The sequence below is a fragment of the Sminthopsis crassicaudata genome, chromosome X (assembly GCF_048593235.1).
Source record: "Sminthopsis crassicaudata isolate SCR6 chromosome X, ASM4859323v1, whole genome shotgun sequence".
NCBI lineage: Eukaryota > Metazoa > Chordata > Mammalia > Dasyuromorphia > Dasyuridae > Sminthopsis > Sminthopsis crassicaudata.
In genome coordinates, this window is record NC_133623.1 from 82,011,784 (window position 1) to 82,037,200 (window position 25,417).

Here is a 25,417-nt window from a genome sequence, read left to right on the forward strand (position 1 = left end):
CTTGGAGGCTTGTTGGGGAGCTATTATAAGAATGAAGTAGATGGGAGCAGGGTGGAGTACATGGACTTCTTCCCCTTTAAAGGTTTCCTGTTCATCACTGCAACCTTTAGTTGGGTCCCTCAGGGACAAAAGTAAAGGGCCCGAGGGATGCCAGGAGAAGCTTCTGTTCTCCAAGGCCCCATATTTCCCTAGACCCAAGGGAACGTGAGCCTGAAGGGAAAACCCTGGCTCCTGCCTCCTCAGCCCAGGTTACCGAACGACAGGGAATTCAGAGTTGCTTCTAGCATGGCCTCGGTCTAACCAGAGGCCGGGCGACGGGGCTGGCCGTTACCGTTCTAATCTTCGCCCTTGGCCCGTTCCAGGTGACGTCAGCATTGGCATCAAGTGTGCCCCAGGAGTGGTGGGGCCAGCCGAGGCAGATATAGACTTTGACATCATCCGAAATGACAATGACACCTTCACGGTCAAGTACACCCCTCGGGGGGCAGGCAGCTATACCATCATGGTTCTGTTTGCCAACCAGGTAAGAGATACCAGCGGCCTCGAGCTCAAATCTAAGCAGCCTTTCCAGATTTTCTCTCCTTCGTCTCTATCTGGCCCCACTGGTTGAATGCATTCGTTTTTTTCTCCTTAAACTTTTTCGAATCTCCTCTCACACCGCACCCCAAGTAAAACTGCTGCTACAAACCAACCCCGTCTGACGGAGTATGTGCCATCGTGTGCCAGCGGTCCTCTCCTCTCCCCCTCCGAGAGGAAAGAGTCGATGTCTGTTCGCCAAAAACCATCCTTTTCTCCCGTGTTCTTGCAAGAAACGAATTCCAGTTACGGAAGCCTGTTTCTTTACCGACATCTGTGTGGCCTCGAAACTCCCAAAGAGTGGCTAGTGGCTTCTTTTTGCTTTCCTAAATCTGAACCCGTGAGCAGGCTAGGCAGAGACCTGGGGGAGCTTCTCACCACTCCACATCTTGTTCCTTTCTAGGCCACACCCACCAGCCCCATTCGAATCAAGGTGGATCCTGCCCATGATGCCAGCAAAGTGAAGGCTGAGGGCCCCGGTCTGAGCAGGAATGGTGAGTGGCGGGAGTAGGAGGGATCTGGCAGTCCGGGGAGGGAAGGGCCCGTCCCACCAGTCTCTGCCTCCTGCCCCCTGGGCAGGGCATCCGCCAGTGTGGCTAACAGGAAGGGATGGAGGAAGGGCAGCACTGGGGCAGAAGAAGGGATTGTGGCCCCAAGAATCCCATCTGAGGAATAGCCCTAAGGGACATGCCGTCGCCCTAGCCGTCCCGTGACACTGCTTCTCTCATCAGGCGTGGAACTTGGCAAACCCACCCACTTCACCGTCAACGCCAAGCCGGCGGGAAAAGCCAAGCTGGATGTCCAGTTCACAGGCCCAGCCAAGGGGGAAGCCGTTCGGGATTTCGATGTCATTGATCATCACGACAACACTTACACTGTCAAATATGTCCCTTTGCAGCAGGTGAGCCCTGTGGCCTGGCCCAAGGGCCTCCAGGGATGGCAGGCCAGCTCTCGGTCCCGCCCTGAGCCCCTCGGAGGACGACACCCAACCCTAAGCAGTCGTTTTAGTTGTTTTCAGATTTGCTTTTGCAATTTCAGCAAAGGTGAATGATGACTGTAAGCAGTTAATTACCTGAGTGCTCAACTGAGTGCACTTATCGGGCGCTGTGCTGTGCAGTGAGTCACAGGACAGTCCCTGACGGGGAGCCGAGAACCCCAAGACTACACGAGAAAGGAGCCCCTCGAGGGCTTCCTACTTCGTTTTGTCTGAGGTGGGAGGCCAAGGGAGACAACATAATTGGCCCGAGATCACCTCGTGAGCGATGGGCAGAGCAGGGACCCATGTGCAGGCCTCTTGGTTTCCTGCTGCGTTTCCAAGCAGATCATGAGAGAAGTTCCCTTCCCCCCTCGGAGCTTAGCAGACAGGAACTGAGGGCTGAGTATTGCTATCTCCCTTCCTCCAATCCAGGGCAACATGGGTGTGAATGTGACCTATGGAGGGGACCATATCCCCAAGAGTCCCTTCTCTGTGGGGGTGGCCCAAACCTTGGACCTCAGCAAGATCAAGGTGTCCGGCCTAGGAGACAGTGAGTACTCGAAGGAGGCCGCTTCCTCACCCCCTGCCCGAGGGTCGCCGGTCCCCGGAACCTTGGTTCCCCAGATGCTGCATGTGTGTGGTTTGGGGGGAGGCCGGGCTTCCTTCCCCTTCCCCTCCCATGGTCGCAAGTCAGCATTGGCGGGGAGGGAGTCACAGCTCTGCTCCCGAGCTTCGCCTGAAGTGCGTGTGCGTTGCCGTGTGCACGTGCACACGCGGACATCCCGCTCACACGCTGTTCCCCCCGCAGAAGTGGAAGTCGGCAAAGACCAGGAATTCACAGTCAAGGCCAAGGGTGCAGGGGGCCAGGGCAAGGTGGCGTCTAAGATCACGGGCCCTTCTGGCAAGGCGGTCCCCTGCAAGGTGGAGCCGGGCCTGAACGCAGACAACAGTGTGGTCAAGTTCATCCCCCGAGAAGAGGGCCCCTATGAAGTGGAGGTGACCTATGACGGTGTTCCCGTCCCCGGGAGCCCTTTCCCAGTGGAGGCTGTGCCACCAACCAACCCCACCAAGGTACCCAGCTAAACTGATGAAACGGCCTTTGGGAAGCCACGTGGCACCGCGCTTTACTGCCATAATAGGTCTCAAACTCCAGGGACCCTGCTAAGTGCCATAGGAAGCAAAAGCCAGTCCCTGCCCTCGAGGTGGTCACGTTCTATGGGGAGACAGCTTGTGAATAGATACATATCCGTGAATGAAAGGTCATGTCAGAAGGGAAAGGCAAAGCCTCCTGCCCAAGGTGGGGTTGGAGCGGAGGATGCTGGAGAGGACGGTCCCTCCTGTGGACCAGCAAGAACAGGGTTGTCTGGAGGCAATACAGGGAGACTGGAGAGGTAGAAGAGGGTGGGTAGGGAATGCCCAATAGAAGTGCTTCTGTGTGATCCTGGAGATGATCACACGCCACTGGCATTGTGAATGGAGAACGGGCTGGACTGGGGCAAGGCAGGCAGACCCCCTCCCCCTGCCCCCAACTGTCAGGAAGCTGTTGCCACCATCCCGAGGGTGGCAGGGTCAGGAGCGAGAACGGGGTGCATTCGAGAGGTGCTACGGGGGTGGTGAGACAGCCGGGCCTTGGCAGCAGCTCGCGTGAGATTTTGAGCCTGAGCCACCGGGCCTGATTGCCTTTGACAGGAACAGGACAGGGTTCGTTCTGGGGTGAGCTCCGTGCCAGACTCATTGATTTTGAGATGCCCATGTGACCATGGAGAAGCACCACAGGGTGCTGGGCCAGGGGTCGGGAGGACCCATGTTGCCATCCAGCCTCAGACACGTTCTGGCTGTGTGACTTCTGGGCAAATCACTTCACCCTGTTTGCCTCAGTTTCCTCATCTGTAAAATTAACGGACAAAAGGCAAACCCCTCCAGGATCCCTGCCAAGAAAACCCCAAAGAGGGTCACGGAGAGTCAGACAGAACGGAAAAGCAACATGACATCCACTTAAAGACGTTCACTAGGTAGTGGGTGACAACCAGTGTGGAGGAGAGAGGTGAGGGCTGGAAAAAGGGAGCTCTGAGAATCATCAGCATAGAGATGGTTAAACCTCTGAGATCCCCAAGGGGAGGAGGTCACAGGGAGGTTAACAGAGCAGGGACATTGACAGGTAGAGGCCGGGATCTGGAAGAGGCTCCAGAAGGAGCAATCGGAGAAGTAGGAGGAAAACTAGGCGAGGGAGTATCCCCAAGCCTTGGGGAGAAGGGTGTGTCCAGAGGGAGAAGGCAGGCCACGGTGTCCAAGTGTGCAGAGGTCAGGGGCCACGAGAATCGGGAAAAGGCCTTTGGATGTGGCAACAAAGAGCTGATTGGGAACTTGGGAGAGGATGGCTTTGGTGGAGTCAGCAAGAGAGACAACAGAGGCGTTGCTTGTGGACGGCCTTCCCGGAGAGCTTAGCTGCCAGGCAGAGGACCGCCAGCCAGATGGAAGATTCAAGCTGAGGTTCTTGAGGATGGGGGACCCAGGGCTTTTCCGGGGCAGTGCTCGGGCTGACTGCTTGTAGTCTCCACCCGTGTCAGCTCGTGGTCCTATTGGCCAGTCATTACTGAGCAAGAGCAAACCCCCCCTTTCCCTCCAATAACCCCAAGGTTCCTGGCCAGTTTGTGGCGCACGAAGCTCCCGGTACATGGGAGTAATGCCCCAGCACGTTGCCGTTGGGGAAGCAATCCCTTTCTCTCGTGATATATCGTGGTGGTGGTGGTTCTTTTAGGACTTCTGCGGGCCCGTGGGAGGCCCTTACATGTCCCTTCCCACGCTTGATGCTGAGGCCGTGGGCCTAAAGAGTCAGCCGCTCATCCAGATTAGGAGCAGGCCCAGAGGCAGCCATTTTCCAGCCACATTCTCATCGCCGGTGAACGTTGTGAAGTCTTGTGGGGCCAGCTTCCCACCCTGCCTCATCCTTACTTACGTCACTTCCCCTTTGCTTGCGTGTAGGTGAAAGCCTTTGGACCTGGGCTGAAGGGAGGCAGCGCCGGCTCCCCGGCTCCCTTCACAATTGATACTAAGGGCGCGGGCACCGGAGGCCTCGGGCTGACCGTCGAGGGGCCGTGTGAAGCCAAAATCGAGTGCCTGGACAATGGGGACGGCACCTGTTCCGTGTCCTACCTGCCCACGGAACCCGGGGATTACAACATCAACATCCTCTTTGCCGACACTCACATCCCAGGCTCCCCCTTCAAAGCCCACGTGGCCCCCTGTTTTGACCCCTCCAAGGTCAAGTGCTCTGGCCCTGGGCTGGAACGTGCCACGGCAGGTGAAGCGGGTCAGTTTCACGTGGACTGCTCCAACGCCGGGAGTGCAGAGCTCACCATCGAAATCAGCTCGGACGCGGGCATGCAGGCGGAGGTACACATTCAAGACAACGGGGACGGCACCTACACCATCACCTACATTCCTCTCTACCCCGGGGTCTACACCATCACCATCAAATACGGCGGCCAGATGGTCCCCAACTTTCCCAGCAAGCTCCTGGTGGAGCCGGCAGTCGACACTACCGGCGTCAAGTGCTATGGGCCTGGTGTGGAGGGCAAAGGTGAGCTCCGTGTCCCTAGACGGCTCCCTTCCCTCCCTCCTGGGGTCACGGGAGCCTGCACGGCCCAGGAAGCCGATTTGCCTGTTGTCTCTCATAGGCAGTAAGAGCAAGTTGAGGTCAGTCTGGGGCTGTGTTCCGAGAGGCCCGACGACTTCTAGGGCTAGGGAGGTGACAGGCAAGCCGGGCTCTTGTCCTTGCTCACGAGTCTCGAGGACGCTTCTGGGGGCTCCAGGTTAGGGTCAGCTGGGGAGTGTCCAGAGAGCAGAGTATGCTGAATGGCAGCAGTTCCTGAAGGAAGGCCCTGAAGGGGGCAGGGCAGGTTGGGGACACTTGAGGGCTGTTTTGAATGGAAGGCCTTTTGAGGAAGAGGCTGGAGACATCTGAACAGAGCCCGGGAGCCAGGGCAAGTGGGGAGGGAGCAGCGCTTAGTTACGGAGAGTCCCAGCACAGTTCGGTATCGGGACTGGGCTCCCCTTCACCGCAGGGTTTCACCCCCTGGGCCCGTTCTGCATTGGAACAGGACTTAGGCCAGCCTACAAGGTAGTTGTCAAGGTTCCATTCTACAGTTCTGGGCACCTAAGCTTGCCCTCGTCTACGCTGCACCGGTCAGTTCTTGGTTTGGGGAGCTAGCAGAGACCCTGACTCCTGCCAGCGTCCCCTCTTGGGGGACACAAGCTCCTGTGTCAGAGCCAGGACCTCCGAGTCAAGCCTATTTTTCCCAATTACGTCTCATTTTTAACATTCATTTTTACAAATTTTGAGTTTCCAATATTCCTTCTTCCCTGCCAAGCACTTTGATATGGGTTATGCAACTACAGAAAACTTTTCCACCTCAGTCATATTGGGAAAGAAGAAAAAAGCATGAAAAAAGGGAAACGAGAGGGGTACACTTCCCGGTGCGCCCCGAGCCCATTCCAGCTCTCTCTGCCGTGGGTCCCGTCCGACCCGGCTCAGCCGTTGGCAAGTTGGGGAACGGAGACGGCGGATCTGCTTGGATCCGACCTTTCCACCTGTTCTCTCATCTTGAGGAACTCCTAAACTCCCTGGGTTTCTGTTTGTTCCATTATTGTTGGGAATTGAGGCGGAGAGACAGAGCGTAGACACAGATCCTCTGGCGGGCTTGGTGGGGCAAGGGTTTGACTTAGAAACTTGTAGGCAAGTAGGTGAAGTTGATCAACTCATCCTTCCCATTGAGGGAAACCACTTGGCCGGTGTTAGTGGGTGGGATAGCCTGGGCAGCTGGGCCCGTGTTAGTGGGTGGGATAGCCTGGGCAGCTGGGCCCGTGTTAGTGGGTGGGATAGCCTGGGCAGCTGGGCCCGTGTTAGTGGGTGGGATAGCCTGGGCAGCTGGGCCCGTGTTAGTGGGTGGGATAGCCTGGGCAGCTGGGCCCGTGTTAGTGGGTGGGATAGCCTGGGCAGCTGGGCCCTGGCTGCTCTTGCCATCTCAATTCCGTAAGCTAGAGCTCCTTGCTCCTTGCTCCAGTCTGGAAGTCGGGAGGTCTAGCTGCTTTTAATTTTGCCCTGCCCATTGAGTAGGGCACAACCCTTCCTCACTTTTAGCCTCTGGCAGTGCTCAGGGCATGAGGGGCACCTAAATACTTAAAAGAGGGACTTGCCCACCACAGCTGCTGGGCAGGTATATAACACTGAACCAGCCCCCCCCCTTCTATTCAGCCAGGGCCCTGCACCTCCCCTCGCACGATCCACTTTTCGTGTCCGTGGCAGGAGCGATGGGGCCGGCTCCATTTGTTTTTAGCATTGCTGAAAGCGACCGGCCGTCAGCTGGCAGGGCTACCCTCGGGTGAGGCAGGAGATGGCAGCTTCCTGCTTCTGACGGAGATGGAGTTTGAGGGCCACAATAGCCCTCCCCTCACCGTTCCTCACTCTGTTTCAGGGGTGTTCCGAGAGGCCACCACGGAGTTCAGTGTGGACGCTCGGGCCCTCACCAAGGCTGGGGGTCCCCACATCAAGACACGTGTTGCTAATCCATCAGGCAACCTGACCGATGCTTACATCCAAGACAATGGAGATGGAACCTACAAAGTTGAATATACACCTTATGAGGAAGGTAAAGTGAGAGAGCGTGGGAGTCCCGCTGGGAAAGGGACAAGAAGAGGCAGTGAAGCTTTCTGGCCAGTGGAAGTTTCTCCAGACTCAGCCACTGCTTCCTTCTCCTCTTGACTCAGGGGTCCATTCAGTAGACGTGACGTATGACGGCAGCCCCGTACCCAGCAGCCCCTTCCGAGTGTCTGTGACTGAGGGCTGTGACCCATCCCGAGTACGCGTTCATGGGCCAGGCATCCAGAGTGGTACCACCAACCAGCCCAACAAATTCACTGTGGAGACAAGGTACGGGGGGGGCAGTCCTGGCGGGCCTGGAGGACGGGGGTGGGGAGGAGGCCGTGGTGTGGCGGAAGATAAGACACCGTCTGTTTCCTTGGGGGCCTCCAGGGGTGCAGGCACAGGGGGCCTCGGGCTGGCCGTGGAAGGCCCATCGGAGGCCAAGATGTCCTGCATGGACAATAAGGATGGCAGCTGCTCCGTGGAGTACGTGCCTTACGAGGCAGGCACCTACAACCTCAACGTGACCTATGGTGGCCACCAAGTGCCAGGTAATAGGAGCTACATTTAAAGCATGTGTCTCAAAAAGTCTGGGGGCACAGGGGTCTCACGAGTACAGCGTGGGGGGATGGGGCTTCCGGGCCTGCCGCAGACCTGGTGGCGGCTACGAGGTTCACTTAAGAGGGGCGTGGATAAACGGAAGAGCCAGCAGTTAGAGATGGACAGAGAAGGGCGGCAGTCTGTGCGCCACATGAGGCGGTTGGGTAGAAGAGGGCAAAGAAGATTTAAGTGGAAGCAGGCAGGATTGCCATCTTGGACTCTTTGAAGAGCTGATTTAAACGGTGCCTGGAGGCTCGAAAGGTGAATTTGGGCCTTTCTGATGCCGCAAGTTGGAGTGGGAGCGCTACCGGCGCAGCCTCTCCCCAGAGGCCTTCTGACCCAGAGATGCTGGGGGTCTGCCATCGTTCTGTGGGGAGGAGGAGGGAGGCCAGCTGAGGCACGGAAGTGAGGGACCTGTCTCACCATGTGGCCCTGGGGTCTGGCGCCTTCCCTCACCCTTTCTGGGCCTCTCACCGTGCCCCCAACAGGCAGCCCGTTCAAGGTTCCTGTGCATGACGTCACTGACTCCTCCAAGGTGAAGTGCTCAGGGCCTGGACTGAGCCCCGGGGTGGTCCGAGCCAATGTCCCTCAGTCCTTCCAGGTCGACACCAGTAAGGCGGGCGTGGCCCCACTCCAGGTCAAGGTGCAGGGGCCGAAGGGTAAGTTAATAAGCAGCTGCCTTCTTGGTGGGGGCGGGGGTTGCATAGTGCCCACTGCCATGGTATGGGAAGGGCTCCAAGGCAGGGGCTTAAGTGACCGAGTGTCCTAAGGAAGGAAACAAGCATTTATTAAGTACTTCCTGGGTACTGGATGCTCTGCTTTATAAATAGTACCTATTTGATCGGCAAAACAACCCTGAGAGCCATGATGCCTTTTTTGCAGATGAGGGAACTGAGGCAGAGAGGGGTTAATGACTTGTCCAGGAGCCCAGCTAGTAAGCGTCTGAGCCAGAATTGAAATTCAAGTCTCTGTGACTTCAGGCCCAGCACTCTGTCCTCTACCATCCAACTGCCTCCTAAATGCACTGGAGGCTCGGAGTTGGACGGGTACAGTGACGAAAGGTTTAAGTGGAGGGTCAGTGAGTTAGCAAAGGACAGCGCTTGGGAAGGAGGGAAGGCCCGATGCCCTGATGAAGGCACCGATGGGGGCTTTTAGAAAAGCCTTCTGGGATAAGGTTGGCCAGAACCGAGCAGACCGGGAGCTTGGGCTAAGTGGAGAGGGTCTCAGCTTCGGTAATGGAGGAGGGGGCCTGCTTGGGTCGTGCTAGCTGTGGGGTCTGATGAAGCCAGAAAGGGTATTTTGAGCAGGGGACCAGGTGTGTGCCAGGCACTGCTGTCCAGCTGGCATTTGGTGCCAAATTGGAACAGAAGTGATATTGAGTTTGGGGTGTGTGTATTTATCTTGACTCATCTTCACCCAACCCGATGGCCAGTACATCCTCTTCCGATCCCACAGGGGTAGTAGAGCCTGTGGATGTGGTAGACAATGCAGATGGCACAAAGACGGTCAACTACGTGCCCAGCCGGGAGGGCCCCTACAGCATCTCGGTGCTCTATGGGGATGAAGAGGTTCCTCGAAGGTAAGTGCCCTACGTGGGGAGGGAGCTTTAGGAAGTGGGGAAATCTGGCTTGGCAGATGAGAGGGGCAAAGAAATGCCCCCTTTCCTAGCGGGGGCCTTGGGGATAAGAAGGTGTGGTGCCTGAATGGCAATAGAGAGAACTGTCAAGGAGGGTCATCTAGGAAGCATGGCCCAGAGGAGCATGGGAAATGCCTGCCTCTCATTCTGTGAGTTGGGTGTGCTCCCTGGGTACTGTCAAGGTCGTTGGGTGTAGGAGAAGGGGGAGGGTCCCTGGAACTGGTAAATTTGTGCGGGTTGGGCTGGTAGGCCTTCTCAGCCCCTTCTAGGAGGGCATGCCCCCTTATGGAGTTTTGTTTTTGTTTCCATCCCCATCTCGACCTTCTAGTCCCTTCAAAGTCAAGGTTCTGCCCACCCACGATGCCAGCAAGGTGAAGGCCAGTGGTCCCGGGCTCAACACCACAGGTGTGCCCGCCAGCCTGCCTGTGGAATTCACTATCGACGCCAAGGATGCGGGCGAAGGCCTGCTTGCCGTCCAGATCACGGTGGGTTGGTGGGCTTCGGGGGAGGTGGTGTGCCCGCCTAATTATAAAAGCCACAAGGCCAGGCTGCAAAAGGCGAAGGGAAGCCCTTCCTAGAGGAGGGGGAGCCCAGCCCCACCGTGGGATTCACTCACCGAGTGTTGGCTATCAAGCGCTCCCGTGGGCCCACAGCTGGCTCTGACTAAAAGCCGGAGGAGGAGCGGGCCAGATGTTGCGCCTTGCCTGCAAAAGGGCAAGCGGTATATGGCCCTACCCGGCAGGAGGTTGTTCATGAGCAAAGTGCTTCGGAAGTAAGTGGAGCCACGATAGTGGAAGGTGCCGGCCGCGTGGTGGGAAGGCTCTTTGTGCCAAGGGCCCGCCAGGGGGGGGGTCAAGGCAGTGAGGAGGCCCCGGAGGGGCTCGGGAGGGACCAGCAGCTAGGCCTGGGCCTTGCCCTCAGGGAGCTGTCTGGTGAGTCACAAAGAGATGGGGGGGGGGGGGGTAAGAAGGGCAGCCTGGGGCGAACAGAGCCAAACCTTGAAGGAGGAAGAGGAAGAGATCTCTCATGTAGCCCATCTCAGAAGTCCTTGGGCTTGCTGCTGTGCTCCCTGTGTGCTGCTTGCTTGGGACGGCCGTGTCCCAAAAGGCTGGCTGGCCTAGGTGGCAGTGGGGAGCTGTAGCAACAGAGCTCGGTTTAGGGTGGGGGAGCTCCTTGGGCCAAGGGCTTGTGTCCTGGGTCCCCGGCGTCTCAGGTTCAAGAGAGGCTTCTCTTCGAGTCGGGTTTGCACAGGCACCCGCTCAAAAAAGAGCTCACTGAGGTGCAACGCGACCCCCCGGATATTTGTCACAACTTAAGCGCCTGGGTCTCGGGTTAAGAATCCCTGACTTGGAGTCAAGAACACCCAAGTTCCGGATCTGGGTCTGAAGTTAAGCACGCGGGTCCCTCATCCATAAAAGAAACCACGGTTGGTTGGACCACGGTCCTCCCAAGTCCTCCTGAGCATCTAGGTTTCTTGGGCTGAGGTTTGAATCCCGTGGGCTCTTGGGTAACCTTGCGAGGCTCTGGTCTCTTCCCCGCTCTCAGTCTGGGGGAGTTGAGTCCCGCGTGCTGGGCAGACTAGGTTCGGGGGGTCCCCTCTCATCCTGGCTTCCTTTATGGCAGGACCCTGAAGGGAAACCCAAGAAGACCACGATTCAGGACAATCAGGACGGCACCTACACCGTATCCTATGTCCCCGACATGACGGGCAGATACACGATTCTCATCAAGTATGGGGGTGACGAGATTCCCTTGTCCCCATACCGGGTCCGGGCCCTGCCCATGGGGGACGCCAGCAAGTGCACAGTGACAGGTGAGAGTGGCTGGCAGGGGAGGGGCCTCGTGCCCCCCTGGGGGGAGGGGTTGGTGGGCCCCCTCCCCCCAAGCCGAGGTCGGGTCAGCGGCCCCGCAGACACTCGCTTTCTTACAGACACCCCTCGTTTCACCGCTGCTCACCGCCCCCCCAGTTGTCTGTGTGTGCAGACGTGTGTGTGCGCGCGTGTGTGTGGGTATGCAGGTGGCATTGGCACCTGGTGTGACCTGGTTTTCTCACTTGACCTTTCTCCTTGCTCTCTGCCCTTTCACCTCAGTGTCAATCGGAGGTCACGGGCTAGGTAAGCTGCTTGCTGGTGCATACCCCACATTCGTCCCTGTCCAGAGGGACAGGTTCCTTTCCTGCTTGTCCCAGCTCCCCTCAAACCGTTCACAGCTGCAGCCACTCTGGGCAGTGCTGGGGGGAGGGGCAAGGAGAGGGTGGACTCGGGGTTGGGGGGGCTCTGTCGGGCGAGGCGCTCTCCCGGGGCTCCCCCCTCGGCCCTCGGGTTCTCTAGGGAGCGGCTGTGAGCTGTTTGGGTCGGGGGCATCCACAGGGACCATCTTTGCAGGGAGCCTTGGGGTCTGGGGATCTCGGCACAAACGCTGCCCCTTCTCCCAGGGAAGCTGGGCCTGGTACCTGGCTCTCTGTCTGCCCTGCCCCCGTCACCTCCTCCAGGGGCAGCTGTCTCCCTCCCATCCTCCCTTCCTCTCTTCCTTGCTAGCTGAGGAAACCCCGCCTCCCCCTCCCCAAGGGCCCAGACCCAAGGCCTGAGGGAGTGTGTCGTTTGCCCCGGCCCGGAGCGGGCCTCCGTCCCCTTCCCAGCCTTGGCCGGATCCGCAGACTCCTCTCCCCACCTCCGGGGGGTGCATGGCAGGGGGGGTGTTGCTGGGGAGGTGGCTCCGCCGGCATGGCAGAAGACAGTGTTCTGCATCTTCTCGCACCCCCCATTCCTGGCCCACTAACCCATCGCTCCTCAAAGCCCGAGCAGTGACGTTGCTTTAACGAGGGCCCTGACTCTGGGGAGAGCGGAGAGGGGACCCGAGGCGGCCCTCGCCAGGGGAGCCGATGGCTTACGAGGGAGGGAACTCCGCAGTCGGGCCTTGAAGGCTGGCCCAGCCAAAGGGCAAGATGGGGGGCCGTAGTTGCACACGTTCTGGTTCCTGGGGAGGGGAGAGAGAAAGCCCAGGAAGGCGGCAGCCATGTTGTGCTTGTGTCCCCGGGGCCTGGCCCGGTCTGGCGCCCCTCTGGCGACGGGTGTCCCGTAGGCCTCTGTCGGGGTTGGTGTTGTCACATACACGTTCGCTGTGTTGCTTTTAGTGGAGTAGTCACGGAAGGGGGCCGGGGAGGCCGGGGGAATGTCAGCCAGGGCGAGGTGGTGTGGGGGGCGGGTGCCACAGGAAGCCGGAGAGGCAGAGGCCAGACCGCTGAGGAAGGCCTCGGGCGGCCCGTCCCTCATGTCGGGAGCCCAGCGGCGCTGCTGAGGAAACCCGGGGGTTTGAGTGGCGAGGAGGGGGGGCGACAGCTGCTCCGGGCCGGGCTGCTGCTGCTCAGCCCGCTCCCAGTGCGTTGAGCCCTGGGTACCCAGGGACGTTTAGACGTGAGATCGGCTACTGGTGGGCCGGGCCGGGACGAAGCTCACGTACCTGAGAGTGGTGGAGCCTTTAGTGGAGATGGCCTGAGAATCAGCCGTGTCCCTCAAGCAGAGGCGGGGCAAGCTAAAGTGCCCCCTGCAGGCCTTTTGCTGTGAGCACAGTGGGTGCTTTGTCTAGCGGGATGTCCCTGGCTACTGCCGGGTCCGCCCCGCCTCACCTTCCCGGGCAGGGGACCCCTTGGCCGGCCTCCCTTCTCATACGTACAGCTGCCCAGATTCTAGGCACTCGGGGCTGGCGGCTCAATTCTACTCGGCAGTCGTGGGGGGCAAGACAACTCCCGGGGAACGGAGCGAGGGTGGCACGGAAACTGCTCGGGCCTAGACCTTCCCGTGTAACGAGATGAGCCCTGGGGTGCCCCAGCCCTCGGCCCTTTGCTCTCAAACGTCACTGCCAGGCCCCGCTACTTAGGCTGCAGTGGGACCCGCTAGGCGGCTGCTGTTACTGCTGCTTCACCCCCTCCCGGTGCACCCCCCCCCCCTGCCATCGCCACTACTGCTGTGCTAACCCCGCTGAGCCCTGAACATCTCACTGAGGCCCCCCCCCCCCGACTGCACTCGCGTGCGCTCACGCTTCGCCCAGGCCCCGCCCGGCTCCCGCCCCTGCCCCATGTCTGGCTGTGCTGGCATCTCCCACGGGGTGAGCGTTCTCAGTCGTCAGGAAACTCAGGACTTCCCACGGAACCTCGGCGCCCCCCACGCTGCTGCCGGGGCCGGGGGCTCTCGGTTCCTTCCGCAAATCCCGGGAGGAGGGATGAGGCCGCTGCGCTGCCAGGGCATGTGCCTGTCCTTAAGTGGAGACGGGCTGACGATGCACACTCACTGCTACCACTGAGCCAGAGACCGCCCCTCCCACAGCCCCCCGGCACCCCAGAGGGCTCCCCCCACCTTTGGGACGCTAAGCGGCAGCCGGGCCTCGGCCGCTCCGAGCGAGGAAGGCGGGTCCGCCGGATCGGGGTGGCCCCCAACACTATGGAGAAGGAGCTACTTTCCTGCCCACTGAGAAACTCCTCCCCCTTCCCTTGGGACAGATGGGGGCTCCCTTGGCTGTGCTTGGGGAGTCGTGGAGGGGGGGACCGCAGGGTCGGCCGAAGGCCCGGGCTCACCGTCCCTCCCCCGCCCCACACCAGGCACCGGCATCGGCCCCACCATCCAGATTGGCGAGGAGACGGTGATCACCGTGGACGCCAAGGCTGCCGGCAAAGGCAAGGTCACGTGCACGGTGTGCACCCCTGACGGCACGGAAGTGGACGTGGACGTGGTGGAGAACGAAGATGGGACTTTTGACATCTTCTACACGGCCCCCCAGCCGGGCAAATACATCATCTGCGTCCGCTTCGGGGGCGAGCACATTCCCAACAGCCCCTTCCAGGTCATGGTGAGTTGGCCGGGGGGAGACGAAGGGCGTGAGCCTTTCTGTGCCGGGCTCCCCAGCTGTCCACGTGTTTGGGATTTGGGGGTCGCTGCTCATTCCCAAGGCAGTGGACAAGGGCTCTGGTTTCGGGGGAAGCTTCTCCCACCCTCGTCCCTTTACCGACCGTGACAAAGTGAGAGGTCGAGCGACGGGTAACACGGCAGAGAGAATGGCAGCATCCTCGATGCCTCAGTTCCTGGGGCCCCTCCCTAATCTGGGCCTGATTTTTTTTCCAAAGGCCACGAGAGCCACCGATCTGCCTCAGCAGCCACAGTCCTGGGTGAGGGTGGAGCCGGGGCTGTCTCTCTCTACCCCAGAGTTAGCAGCTGGGCTCTGTTCACATGGTGCCCGCACACATGAGCCCTTTATCTTCTGGGATTCAAGCTGGGGAGCCCATTCCCAGCCTCCCCCACGTGACAGTGGGTCAGACAAGCCCTTTCCCGCTGGCTGCTCCAGAGCCCCTTTTTTTGCTCTCTTGGGGCAATGGGGACAAGAAGCCAGCCAGGTAGGACAAGCCTTTCCCACTGGTTTCCGAAAGGAGGCTCGTCCAGCGCTTTCTCGCACCCCACATCGCCCCCCCTCCGGGGGCCCAGATGCTGAGGCGGGCCTGCTCCCTCCTATCCTAGCTGAGCACGCTAGAGCCATGGGCGTCGACGGCCTGGCTCTCGCTCCCTGATTCAGGCATTCCGGAAGAAGGGCGTCCGGGCTGGCTCCAGCTGCTCCGCCTGCTAATGGCCTTCTTTCTCCCTGCAGGCCCTGGACGGGGACCAGCCCAGCACTCAGCAGATGCGGGCCCAGCAGTTGTCAGCTCCGTACGCGTATGCGCCGGGTGTCCAGCAACCTTGGGTACGAGTCCCTCTGCTCGCCTCTGAGACAGAACCAGAGGCTGCTCTCGGCCAGAGGGCCTTGGATCCATTAGAGCGTGGCTCTTGGGCTGTTCAGTCAGAGCACAGGGTGAAAAAGAAGCCCTCTGGGCCCCAGCTCGGGCCTTCTTTCTGTGTTCCTACTCGGCTGCTTCCTTACTGGGCCCCAGAGGTCACCTAGCCACCTCCCACTGGAAAAACATTCGGTCACAAGGAGCCCGGTATAAATGATGGGTGCTGACGGTGCAAAGGCCAGGGTCTCCAAAAGCTTGTGGTGCACTAGGCGGGGCCTCCGAGGTCCCAGAGCCTGACTTGGGCTTCCCACCGAGGACTGACACAGGAAGAAACCCCAGCTCAGAAACAGGCCCCTCTGACCGAGGGCGCCTCATTCCCCCTCCCCAGCCTAGCTCTAGTTCCCGGCTACCACCCCTAACCTGGAGCATCTTCATGTCTGCCTTTGCCTCACAGACCGCAGAACGGCCGTTGGTGGGGGTGAACGGGCTCGACGTCGCCGGCCTGCGGCCTTTCGACCTGGTCATCCCCTTTACCATCAAAAAGGGAGAGATCACAGGTGAGGGGGGAAGCAAGGGGAGAGGGGAGCCGGAGGCTCGCCGCGGCTCCTCGTCACGGGTGCCGGGCAAGGCCCTCTGCAGCCATCTCTGACGTCTCTGGTCCCCGCAGGAGAGGTCCGCATGCCGTCGGGCCAGGTGGCGAAGCCCTCCATCACGGACAACAAGGACGGCACTGTGACCGTGCGCTATGCCCCCACCGAGGCGGGCCTCCACGAGATGGACATACGCTACGACAGTATGCACATCCCAGGTGGGCCTGACTGCTGCGTGTTTGGGCCCGGTGACTCTTGACATCATGGGAAGTCTTGGAGAAGCCTGGCCAAGACGGGTCGCGCCACTTGGGCAGGGGCGGGGGGCAGCTAAGTGGGCCAAGCCCTTCGGTGGGGGAGAGCCCCAGGGTAGGCTTCGGCTTCCAGGGCATCAAAGGGCCTACCCGGCTGAGCCCCAACCCTCCCCGCAGGAAGCCCGCTGCAGTTCTACGTGGACTATGTCAACAGCGGCCATGTCACCGCCTACGGTCCGGGCCTGACTCACGGACTAGTGAACAAACCAGCCATCTTCACTGTTAACACCAAGGACGCAGGGGAAGGTAAGGACACAGGGCTGCCTTCAGGCTGCTTTGGTTTACCCACTACCTTCTCTTCTTGCTTTGGGAGGTTATGGAGCAGATTTTAAGTTCCAGACGCTGGTCAGCGTGGCGTAGTGGATAGAGGGGCCGTGGCTGGCCTCTGACACAGGAAGAGCCTGCATCTGCCCCTAACTAGAGCAGGTTCCATTGGGGAGGGAGGACATGTCCACCCCGAGGATGTAGGTTCCTACAGATCTGGGAAACGGGCCCTGTGACGGACCTGTGTCAGGGTTCCCCCCGAGTTGGTGACAGGGCTGCCAGGGGACCCAAAAGCGTTGTCAAGTCAGATCACATGACTACGGGTGTGGGAGGCAGGGGGCCCAGCTGGGGCCAGAGAAGCTGAATCAGCCCCTTAGGTTTACGGTCAACTTGGGGCCTTCTGCCTTCCCAATTGAGTAGGAATTCTCAAGCAAAACCTGGACCGAGGGGAGACCCGAGGGAGGCTGAGGAGGAGGGGAAAAGCAGGCCTCGGGATTGAGAGCTGCCAACTCCGGGCCTGTGCGGTCTCCTCCCCATCCAGCCCTCACTTTGTAGTCAAGCCCCTGCCCACAAGCTTGCCAGGCTCTCCACCCAGACTACCTTGTTGGCCTTTTCTCTTTGCCCTCCCCCACACTGTTCCAGTGGCAGATCTGTCTCCCTCCCGCTCTCCATTCGTTTCTGGGACGGTCCGGCCCCTCCTCTTCCGCGTTCCGGCAGTCGGGGCCCACCACTCTCCCGGAGGCCAGCTCTCTATGCCACCTCCCTGGAAGGCTCCCCGTTATTGGTGCTGTTGCTTTCCGGATCCCCCTTGTTTTCCTGTCACTCAGGTGTCCCTCCTGCCCCCTATAGTGTAGAAGAATTGTTTTCCTGGCTGCTCGCCTCTTTCCCTCTGCTTCTTTTCATGCTGTTTATCGCCTCTTAGAAGGCCCTGCCCGTCATTGTAGTCACATACCGCAGTGTTCTGAGCCAGCCCTCAAGCGCCCGGCTGTGTCCTCGGTCTCCATCGCCGCCATAAAGAGCATTGCTATGAATAGCTTTCTGTACGCTTCCGTCCTTCTCGGAGCGGGTGTCCAGCTAGGGGTGAGGGTGGGGACATTTGGCTTCTCCTCCACATAATTCCAGGAAATTTGGGCCTATGGTTCTGTGCTCACCCCTCCAACTTGGACTGTTCTTGTGGTGCCCCCCCCCTTTTTCTTTTTTCTTTTTCTTTTTTTTCTTTCTTCTTTTTTTTTTTTTTTTTTTGCTGAGGCAATTATGGTTAAGTGACTTGCCCAGGGTCACACAGCTAGGAGCAGTTAAGTATCTGAGGCCGGATTTGAACTCAGGTCTTCCTGATATCGGGGCTGGTGCTCTAATCGCTGCGCCCCCTAGCTGCCCCGTGGTGCCCCTTTTGCCAGTTTGCTGGAGCGGATCGCTGGGAATGTCTCTTGGAGTGCTCATCACAGTCTTGGGAGCAGCGTTGTGTTAATATCCATTAGCCCCATGCGTGGTTTCTGGTCGGAGCCTATCTCATTAGTCCCCGTAGAGTTTTGTCAGTCGGCCCCTCGCCAGCACAAAGGTCCGGTCCCCACTCCGCCCGTCTCCCATCCCTCTCACCCTGGTCACATTCATTGTGTTCCCCCAAAAGCTATTGAATTGAGCTTCATTGAATGGCCGCGCACCCTTGCTTGTTTGCATTTGCCTCTCAGCCATCCCTGGGAAGGGTCCCGGATCTCCCTTTTTCGTTGCTTTGGTTTGGAGAAGTGCAGTGACCGGTGAAGTGAGAGCTGGCCCTAGGTTACCCGGGACTGGACTCCGCTTCTAGCACAGATGACCCCTGTGTAGACTGAGGCAAGCCCCTCAGCACTCTGGCCAGCTCCCTGAGCTCTGCACGGCAGGGCAGCTGATGGTCCTGTCCTCTCCCAAGAAGCTCCTGCCTTCCTGCAGTGAGCCCCTTCCCAGCCCAGTTTCTCAGCTGAGCTCGGGGCCTTTAACATCCAGGTCTTCTCACTTGAGCTCACGGTCTTTAACATGCAGATCATGGTCAGTGTGTGGCATGAGGTGGCAGTGCCATCCCAGGAGTCCATTGGGCCCCTTCCTGCTTTTCCTAGAGATTCTCACTAAATAGGGAGGACTCTTTCCGGACCTCCCCGGGCCGATTCCTTGGAATCTCCCCAGCACGGGACCCTATAGACGTGATGGGACAGCGGGCCATAGCCCTGTCGCTTCTTCCTGGGCAGTAGCATGCTCTCCTCCCCTTCCTTTCTTAACGTGGATCCCCTGCCGCTGCCTCCTCCCGACAATGCACGCTCCACGAGGAAAGGAGCCGTGTTGTACCCCCGGTGCTGAAGTGGGGGGGGGGGGATCTGCATGTGTCGCGCATAGTATACACCTGCAGACTGCGGGTGACCCGGAGGTACTTAACAAAACCCCCGATTTGGATCAAGCCCTCAAGGAGTCCCTGGAAGACTCGGGGCTCAGCTCCCCCCCTTCCCCCTCCTGGAGCCTCTGGGCTCACGGTGTGCCTTCTCCAGGGGGCTTGTCCTTGGCCATCGAGGGCCCTTCAAAGGCCGACATCAGCTGCACGGACAACCAGGACGGCACCTGCACTGTCTCGTACCTCCCGGTCCTCCCAGGGGACTACAGTATCCTGGTGAAGTATAACGACAAGCACATCCCCGGCAGCCCCTTCACGGCCAAGATCACAGGTACGGGTCTCTCGGGGCAGGCGGGACGATGTTCTTGGGCCCATCTCGGCTCCTAGACCGGCTGCTAGATCCCAAAGTGTGAGACGCTAAGAGAACGGGCCAGGAAGTGGCAGTGCATATGAACGCTCCCACGCCACCCCTGGGCTTCTCTTCCCCGGCACGGCCACAGGGCACGGAGTCTCAAGCGTGTGTCCCCCCCCTTCACATCCGATCGAGAACGTCATGGGTGAGGAAAGAGGTCAAGCTTCTGTTTGCCTCCCAGCGTGGTCACTCTCCCCACAGGTGACGATTCCATGCGCATGTCCCACCTGAAGGTGGGCTCGGCTGCCGACATCCCCCTCAACATCACGGAGACCGACATCAGCCAGCTCACGGCAACGGTTGTGCCCCCGTCGGGCCGAGAGGAGCCCTGCCTGCTCAAGAGATTGCGCAACGGCCACGTTGGTTAGGAAGCTCCCATTTGCTCTCCTCTAACCCTAGGAACCAAGGGAGGAAGTCCGAGGGTGCCAGGTTACTGCCAAGTATAAGGAAAGACTTAGCAGTAACTGGAGCTGGCCCAGGGGGAAGTAGTGATTGCTCCAGTACCGCTAGCATTCAAGAAGAGGCCCACCTACTGGGGATGGCGCGCCCACTGGCACATATCAGACCTCAGAGGTAGCAAGCCAGGCTCGAAAGAGCTTCGTGGGCAGGCCCAGAATCAAAGGCTAAACCAAGCACAATGAAACGGAAGAGGGAGGAAGGGAAGGTCTTCGGCTTGCCTTCCAATCAACCAGGGCCACATGGGTCAGGGGGCAAGGAGAGAAATGTAGGCCAGAAGGTGAAGACAAGGGGCAGACGGGGCCTCGCAGGGAAAAGATCAGGGGCTCCGCCGGCTCAGTGGGAGTCAGTGGGGGGTTGGGTGGGACCGTGGGCTATGTGCATGGCTGCTCAGAAGGGAGTGGCGACCATCCCTCCTTGGTCTGTCCCGGCTGGAACCGTTGGAAGTTGAGCTAAGAGGGAGATTGCTAAGCCGGAGTCTAGAGGCTGACAGCTAGGATGATCAGGCCTTGACAAAGGTCTGGGTCATCTAAGGAGTGGTTATGGGAATTGGGGACGTTTTGTCTGGAAAAAGCAAGATTTGGGGGAGATGAAACACTCCCTCCCTTTAAGTAATCCTCAAGGCTCTCGTGTTGCTGAGGCTGATTGTCTGTGGGCCGCAGGGGAAGGCACAGTGGGACTGTTCCAGACAGTGGGGGGGGGACAGGAGCGGTGGCTCCCTTTGGGTGGCTTCTTAGGTCCGGCTTGGCCGACGACTTCCCCTCTGACTGTGGGATTCTGGGATTCCCCCATGGGGAATTGACTGATCCCCTCTGAGAGCCTTCCCTACATGGACGTGGGTGATGCTGGGAATGAACATGGGGCAGCAATCCTAATGAGCCAGGCTACTTGGCAGGATATGGGTCAGGGAAGGATGAGACCCATAGGACAGTGAGGCACAAGCAGACTTTCCAACAGCTGGAGGAGGAGAGAGGGCTGGGGGGAGACAAGAGAGACACCCGCACACAGAGGGAAGGAGAAAGACAGACAGACGTGGGGGGGGATAGAACTCACCCGAGAGCTCCACGGCGACTTTCAGCCCAGTGGGGCTTAATTGTTCTTGCCCCATCGCATTCACCGGGCTCTGTTGTGCCCATCACAGGGATCTCGTTCGTGCCCAAAGAGATAGGAGAGCACCTGGTGAATGTCAAGAAGCACGGGCAACATGTCCCCAACAGCCCCATCACGGTGATGATCAGCCAGTCGGAGATCGGGGACGCCAGCCGGGTGCATGTCTCCGGCCAAGGCCTCCACGAAGGCCGAACCTTTGAACCAGCCGAGTTCATCATCGATACCCGGGATGCAGGTGACTGTCACCGCCCAGGCGGGGGGATGGGAGGCCAGGGAGTTGAGAAAAGCAAGCCTTGGGGGAGGGGAGGAGGGAGAGCCAGGCCGGACCTCGTCTTGCTTCCTCTGGCCAGGCTATGGAGGGCTCAGCTTGTCCATTGAGGGTCCCAGCAAAGTTGACATCAATACCGAGGACTTAGAAGATGGTACTTGCAAGGTCACCTACTGCCCCACAGAACCTGGAAACTACATCATCAACATCAAGTTTGCCGACCAGCATGTCCCAGGTGAGAGCGGGCCAAGGGCCTCGGCCATGTGGGAAAATGCGTGGGGGGAGGGGGGAGAGACAGAAGCATGCCTTCCAGGACCTTTCTGATGCCCCCCGGGAGTGGGCATGTGAGCACGTGCTGCTCTGGAGCAGCCCAGCCAAGGGAGGCGAGCGGACCGGCTCCCTTCCTGGCACGTTGGCGTGCCCACTGAGCCTTCTACTGTATACCTTGCCCCTGGCTAAAGCAGTAGGTGTGGCAGTGAGGCCCTGCCCATTGGGAGCAGGAGGATCACCCTGCTTTTTGGGAGGAGCTGGCACTAACACATGGTGGAATTCCGCCTTCTGCAGGCAGTCCCTTCTCCGTCAAAGTGACCGGTGAGGGGCGCGTAAAGGAAAGCATCACTCGGAGACGGAGAGCCCCCTCGGTCGCCAATGTCGGCAGTCACTGTGACCTCAGCTTGAAAATCCCCGGTAGGTGTACCTGAGGTGGCGCCGTCTCTGACTTCCCTGCCTGGGCCTTCCCATGAGCCCCAAGTCGCTCCAAAGCTAGAAGAATCCAATTGGAAACCAAAGCTTGAACCTTTGTGGTCCAGGAGGCAGGGCGGGGACAAGGAAGGCAGTGGCTTCCTGGGGGATCACAGCAGGGGACAGGAAGGGTCTTGGGGGGGGCCAGGGTATATTGGAGGCCAACGTAGCTTTCCCATCCCCTTCTCCCCCCTCCTGTTTCCGGTCCAGGTGTGAGTCAGATAGCCGGGAGCTTCCAGGCTGGGAGGCAGTTGGAATGAAGGCAGGGAAGGCACAGGCCTCTGAAGCCAGGGGATTAGAGGGGTTCAGGTCTCCTGAAACAATTACCTGGCCAGGCCCGCATCCCATCTTCCTTCCTCGGCCGCCCGGCCCACATCCCATCTTCCTTCCTCGGCCGCCCGGCCCGCATCCCATCTTCCTTCCTCGGCCGCCCGGCCCGCATCCCATCTTCCTTCCTCGGCCGCCCGGCCCGCATCCCATCTTCCTTCCTCGGCCGCCCGGCCCGCATCCCATCTTCCTTCCTCGGCCGCCCGGCCCGCATCCCATCTTCCTTCCTTGCCCACCATCTGTGTGCTCTCTTCTCTCTGCCTCCAGAAATCAGCGTCCGAGACATGACGGCCCAGGTGACCAGCCCTTCGGGCAAGCCCCATGAAGCTGAGATCCTGGAGGGAGAGAACAACACCTACTGCATCCGCTTTGTACCTACCGAGATGGGGGTGCACACGGTCATCGTCAAGTACAAGGGGCAACATGTGCCTGGCAGCCCCTTCCAGTTTACAGTGGGACCCCTGGGAGAAGGGGGCGCCCACAAAGTCCGTGCTGGTGGACCTGGCCTAGAGAGGGCAGAAGCTGGAGTGCCAGGTAAGTCACGCCCCTGCCCCCACAGCCTCCCTCCTCCCTTGCACCACGTGGGGATTTGGGAGCGCTTCCTTCACGGGGCTCGTTAGGCATCCCCGGGTTGAGAGGGTGACGCAACCTTGTCCAGGGAGCCTGCCGCACGCCCCTAGGAGACATGGAGGGAGAGGAGCGAGGGCCAGGTTGGGGCATCTGTACTGGGATGGGGAGAGTGGGACAGACTGCTTCATTCCAACTCGCATGCCCAAAGCCAGGTGGGACCTGGGCATTGCCAGCTGGGAGACCCGCTGGATACTGGGAGAGGTAGCCTGGGGCCGTGCTAGATGGAGGCCCATCATTGCAGTCCCCTACTCCTGAGCCTGGAAGCCAATTTGGCCCCGCTTTTGGAGCCCTCTGGTCTCGGGCCAGCCGTTCCACCTGTCTCTGTACCGAGGGCCTGCCTTCCCGCTGTAATGCCAGCCCCCAGAGGTTTCCGGGGGGACACACCGAGACGGCCACGTCGAGGCACTCGGCAGCCTCTCGAGATGCCGCCGTGTCAGTGTTGGCTGTCATCGGGCCGACCCGTTGTGCCGTCCAGTGTGTCGACTCCTCTGGAACTTAGGACTCCCCCAAAGGCGCACGGCTCGGCCGTGGCAGAGGCGAGCTTTTAAGTGCGGGGCTCTGCCAGATCCGAGTCGGCGCTCTTCCGGCGAGTGTAGGCGCCGAGCTGGAGCTGCGGCACTCGAGCCCCTCACACGTGTTTCCCTCTCCTTCCACAGCGGAGTTCAGCATCTGGACGAGGGAGGCTGGCGCTGGGGGCCTCGCCATTGCTGTCGAAGGCCCTAGCAAGGCTGAGATCTCCTTTGAGGACCGCAAGGATGGCTCCTGTGGCGTCTCCTATGTGGTCCAAGAGCCCGGTAGGTGGGGGGTGGGAGGGCAGGCCGTGCCACGGCGGGCCACATGTCATGGCGGACCACGCCTCGTGTGGACCTTCCTGTGCTCCCACACAGAGTTCCCCACAGGAGCAGTCGGCCTCGCCCCGGTGGCCGTTGGACAGACTCATAACTGATTCTTGAGCAGCTGGAGAGGTGGACTCCCCGGCTCAGCCACCGCGCTCTTCGGTGGCTGGGGCCTATGGAGGAGGGCCACGGACCCCTGGGGAAAGATGTAGAGCCAGCCCTGGCCTTAGGAGCCCCTTGAGGTCAAAGGCCCCCACCTTTGGGGTGCCCCTGGTCTGAGGAGAGAGACATGGCCCCTGTCCTTGGGGGAACCCCCCGATCTGAGGGGGGAGACGTGGCCCCTACTCTTGGGGAGCCCCCAATCTGAAGGGGGAGACAAGAAGCCCCACATGTGAAGGGGACAAGGCCCCCTCTTGGCTCTGGGGAGCCCCCTCCATCTGAAGAGGGTGACAAGGCCCCCGGCTCTGGAGAGCCCCCCATCTGAAGGGGAGACAAAGCCCCCCTGATTCTAAGGAGCCCCCCCACCTGAAGGAGGAGACGAAGTTCTTTCCTCAGCTCTGGGGAGTTCCCCCGTTTCAAGGGGAGACAGAACTGTGGTTAGCGATGGCACTGAGGCAAAGAGCTAAGTGCCGGGGAGCCCCTCTGCCCCTGCCGTGGCCGTTTGGTCGTGGTGCGTTGCCGCCCCGCAGGCCGACCTCTGCTCTTGGGACCAGGGAGCAGCAAGCAGTAGATGGGTATTGGGCTAGCCCCAGCGAAAGGGGGTGCCTCCGTTTATGAGCGTTGCCTCCGTCCACAAGGGGTCATCTCCACTTGGGAGGGTTGCCTCCATTTATGGGGAAGCACCGGTGGCGCCAGCCCCCCACAGCTGGGTTTGACTAGTCGGGGCACAGGTCAGGGTACGGGCCGGGCCGGGTGGGGGTCGGCAGGGCTTGCGAGAGCAGCCCAGAGTGGGCTTCCCGAGGGGGGACACGGCCAGGCGCCCTAGAGTCTGGCACCTAACGCCTCGTTTTTCCCGCCCAGGCGACTACGAGGTCTCGGTGAAGTTCAACGACGACCACATCCCCGACAGCCCCTTCGTGGTGCCCGTGGCTTCCCCGTCTGGCGATGCCCGGCGCCTTACTGTTTCTAGCCTTCAGGTGAGGCACTGAGAGAAACCCTCCCCCTGCAGGGCCCAGCCCCCCTGGGCAGGACGCGGGCAGCGCCAGGCCGGACCCTGCCACGGGGGAGAGCTTAGGACGAAGGCCCGGAGTCCGGACTGCCCCCGGCCAGGAGTGGGGAGCATCGGCGAGCCGAGCGCTCCGTCCGGGCTGGCGGGGAAGGACGCAGGAGCTCCTGGCCTGGCTGTGCCCCTCCCTGCCCAGGGCTGGCACCCGCCCCTGCTCACCGCTGGGGGTTTTTCTCGTGTCTCAGATCTAAAGGCTTTTAACAGATCTCGGTGCCTTTTGTGTACCAGGGCTGAGGTTTAAAGAGGGAGAGCCCAGCAAGGCTGCGTGCTGGTGACGCGAGTGTCCTTCCCTTCATTCTCCCGTGTGAGAGTGTGTGTGTGGCAGGTGTGGGTGTGAGCCACGTGTGGGTGTGGCTTCCGCTGCTTCTCCCAGGGCGCCCCTTGCTCTCCCTCTTTAAACTGAATTTGCTGCCGAGTGGGTAAGTTGGACAAGGCCTTGGAGCTGCTCTTCCTACCCGTTTGCTCACCCCCCTTCCCCTTCCGTCCCTCCGTGCCATCCCCTTCCGTGTGCCCCCAAACCAACCTGGCTCCCTGATGGGCTCTAACCACCTGTGCTGTGATTCCAGGAGTCAGGGTTAAAGGTCAACCAGCCAGCCTCTTTTGCAGTCAGCCTGAATGGGGCCACGGGCGTCATTGATGCCAAGGTCCACAGCCCCTCAGGGGCCCTAGAGGAATGCTACGTCACCGAGATTGACCAAGGTGAGGTC

At 60.1% G+C, this 25,417-nt stretch overlaps 1 protein-coding gene across 2 annotated transcripts in view; it reads left to right on the forward strand.

Moving 5' to 3' along the window:
- Window positions 1-25,417, forward strand: part of FLNA (filamin A) — a 51,676-nt gene that overhangs the window by 21,785 nt on the left and 4,474 nt on the right. Inside the window, exons 17-44 of one of the 2 annotated variants that reach the window (XM_074277366.1) lie at window positions 363-523; window positions 980-1,070; window positions 1,308-1,477; window positions 1,985-2,102; window positions 2,361-2,623; window positions 4,535-5,132; window positions 7,027-7,200; window positions 7,319-7,481; window positions 7,584-7,744; window positions 8,282-8,452; window positions 9,249-9,372; window positions 9,758-9,914; window positions 11,053-11,242; window positions 11,520-11,543; window positions 14,024-14,271; window positions 15,061-15,153; window positions 15,639-15,741; window positions 15,852-15,992; window positions 16,203-16,331; window positions 18,863-19,036; window positions 19,319-19,480; window positions 20,715-20,918; window positions 21,034-21,186; window positions 21,516-21,638; window positions 22,287-22,553; window positions 23,306-23,443; window positions 24,506-24,621; window positions 25,277-25,409. In XM_074277366.1, coding sequence (XP_074133467.1) covers window positions 363-523; window positions 980-1,070; window positions 1,308-1,477; window positions 1,985-2,102; window positions 2,361-2,623; window positions 4,535-5,132; window positions 7,027-7,200; window positions 7,319-7,481; window positions 7,584-7,744; window positions 8,282-8,452; window positions 9,249-9,372; window positions 9,758-9,914; window positions 11,053-11,242; window positions 11,520-11,543; window positions 14,024-14,271; window positions 15,061-15,153; window positions 15,639-15,741; window positions 15,852-15,992; window positions 16,203-16,331; window positions 18,863-19,036; window positions 19,319-19,480; window positions 20,715-20,918; window positions 21,034-21,186; window positions 21,516-21,638; window positions 22,287-22,553; window positions 23,306-23,443; window positions 24,506-24,621; window positions 25,277-25,409 — 4,749 coding nt within the window. The remainder of the gene's footprint in view (window positions 1-362; window positions 524-979; window positions 1,071-1,307; window positions 1,478-1,984; window positions 2,103-2,360; window positions 2,624-4,534; window positions 5,133-7,026; window positions 7,201-7,318; window positions 7,482-7,583; window positions 7,745-8,281; window positions 8,453-9,248; window positions 9,373-9,757; window positions 9,915-11,052; window positions 11,243-11,519; window positions 11,544-14,023; window positions 14,272-15,060; window positions 15,154-15,638; window positions 15,742-15,851; window positions 15,993-16,202; window positions 16,332-18,862; window positions 19,037-19,318; window positions 19,481-20,714; window positions 20,919-21,033; window positions 21,187-21,515; window positions 21,639-22,286; window positions 22,554-23,305; window positions 23,444-24,505; window positions 24,622-25,276; window positions 25,410-25,417) is intronic. The other variant, XM_074277367.1, reaches the window with a different exon arrangement.